The 6,000-nt window shown below is 36.9% G+C and overlaps 1 protein-coding gene across 1 annotated transcript; it reads right to left on the reverse strand.

Annotated features, from left to right (window-relative positions):
* Positions 1–2,197: 2,197 nt before the first annotated feature.
* LOC105782573 (receptor protein kinase TMK1) lies at positions 2,198–5,503 on the reverse strand. The gene is made up of 2 exons (XM_012607390.2): positions 3,049–5,503; positions 2,198–2,965 (listed from the first exon to the last, which is right to left on the reverse strand). The coding sequence occupies exons 1-2, from the start codon at positions 5,333–5,335 to the stop codon at positions 2,439–2,441; spliced, it is 2,814 nt and encodes a 937-aa protein (XP_012462844.1). The 5' UTR covers positions 5,336–5,503; the 3' UTR covers positions 2,198–2,438.
* Between the last annotated feature and the right edge of the window lie 497 nt (positions 5,504–6,000).

A 6,000-nucleotide genomic window follows, 5' to 3' on the forward strand; every position in this document is an offset into this window, starting at 1 on the left:
GGGTATAGGGTTACATGTGCAATATTATCATCAAATAGATATAGTAGGGTTTTCCAGCTCATCTTCTATAGCTTACAAAGAGTTACGTGTGAAATATACGCACCACCATATTTACATACATATATAGTAGGGTTTATGCTTTTAACAAACAAGAACAAGTAATTTCAAGCATATGTAAATTCTATATATATATATTTAATAACGTTACGTTGATGTTGAAATTTTTACTTGTATAAATTATATCACTAATTATTTAATTATGAGTAAGTTTTTCTTTTGTTTTGGCTATTAAATTTAAAAAATTATAATTTGGTCATTAACATTTTCGAATTGTTTTTTAGTCACCCAACTATTAAGTGGCTAATGGTGGCACTTTTTAGTTGGTATAATAACAATTTTAGTCCTTAACTTTTATACTTTTGTCAATTTGATCCTAATTCTATATAAAATAATAAAATTGAAATTCCTTTTAGAAATTTAGAAATTTCTAAAATTCGTAGAAAGTTAAAAATTAAATAAAAATAGATAAAATGAGGGAAATTGTTTTCATTAGAAGAAAAGAAAAGAAATCGATTCAAAATATAATTTGTTTTATGATTGAATTGAGTTTGAAAAAAAATTAGTTGTGTATTTTCTTTTCTTTTTTGCTAAGCATCATAGTCATTTCATAAGTCTATGTAATATCGATTCTGGAAGAGGTTATTCAATAGCTTGGATCTCGAGTTGAAGATATTACTAATTTGGTTAATCTATTATTAATTTTTATTGGATTCTATTAAATGATCATTTTCGTTTTATGTCTCAATATTGAACAATCTTAAGCTTTATTACAATAGAATCTTGATTTTTCTTGTATGAACATAGTTTTTAATCATATTTAAGCTTTATACTAGATGAACATTACGTTAAGAGATTGAAATTGATCAAACTTTTATTTGTTTTCATGATTTTACAGCAACGCTAAAGATTTGTCGTTGCAATAACTTGACAATAACCTGAATTTTTATATAGATTCTTTTAATTTTAAATAACTTTGAGTATTTTTATAATTTTTATACGAATGAGCGTCAAATTGACATAAAGTATAAAAGTTGAGGAGTAAAATTGTTATTATATCAACTAAAAAGTGTCACTATTAGCCACTTAATGACTAAAAAACACTTTGGAAAAATTAGCGATCGAGTATAACTTTTTTTAGTTAAGTGATCGAACGAAAATTTACTCGTATATTATTGAGCGACTAATGGTGAAATTTACTGTTTTAATTTCACAAAGGAATTAAAAGTTGTGTTTATTTTTAAAAATATTTCCTAAAAGAAATTGAAGACATGATAATTTCTTGATTTAAAAGAACTCCATAGTCACCTAACCAATAATATTTTCTTCGCTTGTTTCCAACAACTACTTGATTCAAATAATGAAATGAGTTCACATTGATTTAGTTTTTTTATGTTTAAAAATCTTGATTGATATTATATTAGAAATTTAAATCCAAGACTCTTCTCCTGCTCTACAAATGGCAAGAAAAATAAATGATTGTAGGGAGTAATTTAAAAAAAAAAAAACCCAGAAAATGAAGGGAAGGATGATATTGGATTTGAGTAATTAAGTCAAAAGATGATTATATAAATAAATCATGCTGATGATTGGGTTTTGTTATAATAATAAAGACATTGCCCTGCCCACGTTAATTATCTGTGTCAGGGAGTGGAGAATATTGTAGGCAACTAACACAGCTGGCATGCATTCCCATGTCCACTCTCTCGACCACACGTGGCATATCATGCATAAATCAGACAAAACCAACGACATAGATTTTTCGGACATTCGTGACTGCGCCTTGATGAGCTGTTCGCCTCATTCTCCTCTCACATCATCCCCCTTCTTTTTACCTAAAAGGCTTAAGTACGTGAGTGAAACACAGAAAGGAATATATCATCCAATCGGGAGATTTTTTATATGAAATGTTTAGTAGATTAAGGGTGTGGCGGTGCAAAAGATAAACCTCATTAATGGGGTTGGTTGACTGGTTTGATTACCATTCTTATATTTTTATAAATACGAGTTTGAGTTCCTCAATTTCTGGTAGAATGAGCATGGTCAGACATGCAACAAAGTATGACCGTCCATGTCAAATCTGTTCTGCAACTATCAAACTTGTCGAACAAGAAACGAAATGAACAGCCACCAGCAGGAATAGACATGCAAGATACGTCGTTACTCGATTGCATTTCGATAACTTGTACAATACATTCGAAAATTTCAGTTGTTCAAACTACTGAGATAAATAAATGGGAGAAAGAAACCGTCTCTGACAAACTATAACTGATGAGAGCAAAGATTGTAATGGGAAATGAAGTAGAAGGAATGAACAAACCCAAACATCTTGGAACAATCGATTTGACACTAGAAACTTGCGTTGTTGTTCTTTGTGTCTTTCATCGGGCATCAGCTGATGCGAATGAATCAGCAAAACCTGGCGGCCGGCATGGTATGCTGGTCTGTGTAGTGTCTGTACTGCCCAGAAATGATGAGGAGTCATCCACACTGCTGTTCCCCTCGAAGGCTTGCCACTTTTTCAATGCCTGGGGTAAAGTTAATTCAAGGTCAATGCCATAGATGTCATCCGAATCGGGTTCTGCTGGTTTCCAGAGCTCTGCTAGTGATGACAGCACATTGACCGCATGGCTCATATCTGGCCTCTGGTAGGGCTCCCTAGCACAACAGTGGCCAGCAAGCTCAGTCACTGTGCTAACACTGGCTAGCGTTTCCTCATCAAGCCGGATTGTTTCGTCAATGGCCTTCCGGAATGTGTCTTTGTTCATGTGCATCCGACGGAACCATGACACAAGGTGCATGCTTTCCTCGGGCTGAGTTTCATCAAGTGCCCTTCGGCCTGAGATCAATTCCATGAGGATCACACCAAAGCTAAATACATCTACCTTCGTGGTTACTCGTCCAGTAACTGCCAAAATGCAAGCAATGTTAGTTCTAATGCCAGAAACTCAAGGAACTTGAAATATTTGTATCGAACTAAAACCCAATTACCTGCATACTCCGGTGCCAAATACCCAAAGGTTCCTGCTAGCCTTGTTTCAATTGACTGTTTGCCATCCACAGGAGCTAGACGGACCAAGCCAAAATCTGCAACCTTGGCACGCATATCATCTCCGAGAAGAATATTTGATGGCTTAAGATCTCGATGAATGAAACTCTGTTGTGCCAGACCATGTAGATACTCAACACCTCGAGCGACATCTAGGGCAATTGTAAGTCGTCTAGTCCATTCAAGTGGTTTCAGTCCTTCATGTTTCCAGTTGAATAGGTGCCGACTAAGGGTCCCTTGAGGCATATATTCATATACAAGAAGCCTCTCATTTCCATCCAAGCAATATCCAAGAAGTGCGACTAAATGGCGGTGACGAACCTTAGTAAGAACTGCAATCTCGGACTTAAACTCGGCCAAACCCTTCTCGCTCACAACACTGGACTCCATCCTTTTCACCGCAATCTTTGTCCCATCATGTAATTCCCCTTTGTAAACTGTCCCAAAACCACCCCTTCCTAGCACATTTTCCTCACTGAAATTATTTGTCACATCCCTCAAAACTTGAATCGAGATCACCATGTTGCCAGCCTCAACCAAGTGAACATCAGTTGGTCCACTGCTTGAGTGGCTGAAAGTTTCACTTCCACCAGTGACGCTCGATCCAGCAACGGTGATTTTAACTCCATCTTGGTCACCGGAATGATGAGGATGTATGACTACAGTAGCTGGACTCCGCACTTTACTGGTACGCTTTCCTTTTCTAGCATACAAACAGATACCCAAAACAAGAAGACTCAAGCCACCAACTGCACCAATTGCAGAACCCACAACTGTCCCCGTATTCAATTTCTTTTCACCATTTCCAGAGGAACTACCGCCGCCGCCGCCAGGAGATCCACCAGGGGACTTGCCAGCTGGTGGCGAAGCCATTTCTTTTCCTATATCAGGGTTACCAGCAGTTATCACCGCCACATTTTGCCTGAAAGGTGGTACTTTTCCATGTAGCCTGTTGTTCGAAACATCTAATCGAACAAGCTTCGGCAATGTAGTGAGCTCTGTCGGTATCGTGCCGGTAAGATTATTACCAGAAAGATCCAAAGTTGTCAAGGAATCAAGCTTCGCAAAATTACTAGAAATAGTACCAGTAAGCCCTTTTTTTGCAAAAAGGATAGACACAATATTTCCTTGAACACATGAAATACCTAACCAGTCATTACAAGGATCATTCCCCTTCCAATTATCAGCAAAATTCTCTGGATAACCAAAAGCTTCCATTATAGACAATAAAATAGTAACACGTTCATCACAAGCAACACCAGGATCATCCAAGCAAAATCTATTACTACCAGCCCTCATATCTAGAATTACACCATCAGCAAATTTAGGGGTTGGTCCTTGAAGTTTATTATTAGTCAAATTCACGATATAGAGTGACTTTAAGTTAATCAAAGACGAAGGAACAACACCAGTGAGCTGATTATCCCTCAAACTCAAATTGCTCAACTGAGTCAACATTGAAAAATCAGGCAAGGGACCTGTAAACTGGTTCATATTCAACCATACCTCTCTTAAAGAAGACATGTTCTGTATCACTTCAATTGTCCCATTCAACCTCTGCCCATTGGCCCAGAAAGACTGAATCATGGAACCCGCTAAGGATGCAGGCAATTCACCTTCAAGGTTGTTCATGGCCACATGCAAATCTGTCAAGCCTGGAAAAGTAGCAAGGTCAAACAAACCTGGGAATCTCCCATTAAGATTAGCCTTGTTAGCAGAGAAAGCTTTCAAAGAAGTTGCTTCCTTTATGCTCTCAGGAACCTGCCATGGCTCGAAAGGGTTGTTATCGAGGTAAATAGCGGTTAACGAGGTTAAGCCAGTGAAGAAATCAGAAGGGAAAGATGAGAAATTGTTGTCATGGAAGTTGGCTTCTTCCAACAGGCTTAACCCAGCAAGGCTGGGGATGGGTCCACTGATTTGGTTGTTCATGACTTCAAAGACTTTAAGCTGAGACAGGTCTTTGAGATCAGGGGGAAGGGTTCCACCAACGTTTTTGCTGGGAATTTGAATCCGGGTGATCCTCTGGTTTTCACAGCGAACGTTGGTCCATTGGCAAGGGTCAGGGTCAGACCAATCGAGCGAAGAAGGGAGCTTTAGGCTGGTTTTGAGCTTTCCCATGACTGAAGAATCAGGGCCGGATTGAGAAGAGACATGTAAAGCAAAGAAGCAAAGAACTGAAAGAAACCCAAAAAGAAAACAACCACCCCCAAAGGGAAGGGTATTCGCCATTGTTGTTCCTCGCGTTTGTTTTTTTCTTGGGAAAATTGAGAGAGGAAGTGAGGGAATCTGAAGGAAAAAAAGTTGGGAACTTTATGATGGCGTTGGCTAGATGGGTTTGATGAAGGGTTTATGAGGCATTGATGATATGATGAAAAAAAAAAAAAAAAAGAGTAATAAGGCATAAGAGGAGGGAATTAAAAAGGAAGGAAAGGAGGAGAGAGAAATAGAAAGAGCGGTGATTGCGAGTCTGAAACGGCGGGGACACTTGGATACACATACACATAAAAAAAAAAGGTCAATTCAATTAAATATATAAATTTAAAAAAAAAAACTCAATATTTTAACAATTAACTTTTATAAATTTTTAATTAATTTATTTTGGTTTTGAGTAATGTGGATCAAAATAATACATTTAAAATACTTTAGAGTTTTTTTGGATGAACGATGCGTTTATATATAATTAATATTAAATGATTATAACGCGAGACAAAAAAAAAATTAAGTGCGCTGAACTCCGTACATAATGTCTATTGTATCACTATATATATAAATTTTAAAAATAAAAATATATTTTTTCTAAAATAAAATAATTGGTACATATAAATGGGGTCCTACCTACTTAAAGGAGTTCTAGAATTGTAGGATGTATATCCCTTCCTTGTTCTTTTTCATCC

Source organism: Gossypium raimondii, chromosome 13, assembly GCF_025698545.1.
Source record: "Gossypium raimondii isolate GPD5lz chromosome 13, ASM2569854v1, whole genome shotgun sequence".
Lineage (NCBI taxonomy): Eukaryota > Viridiplantae > Streptophyta > Magnoliopsida > Malvales > Malvaceae > Gossypium > Gossypium raimondii.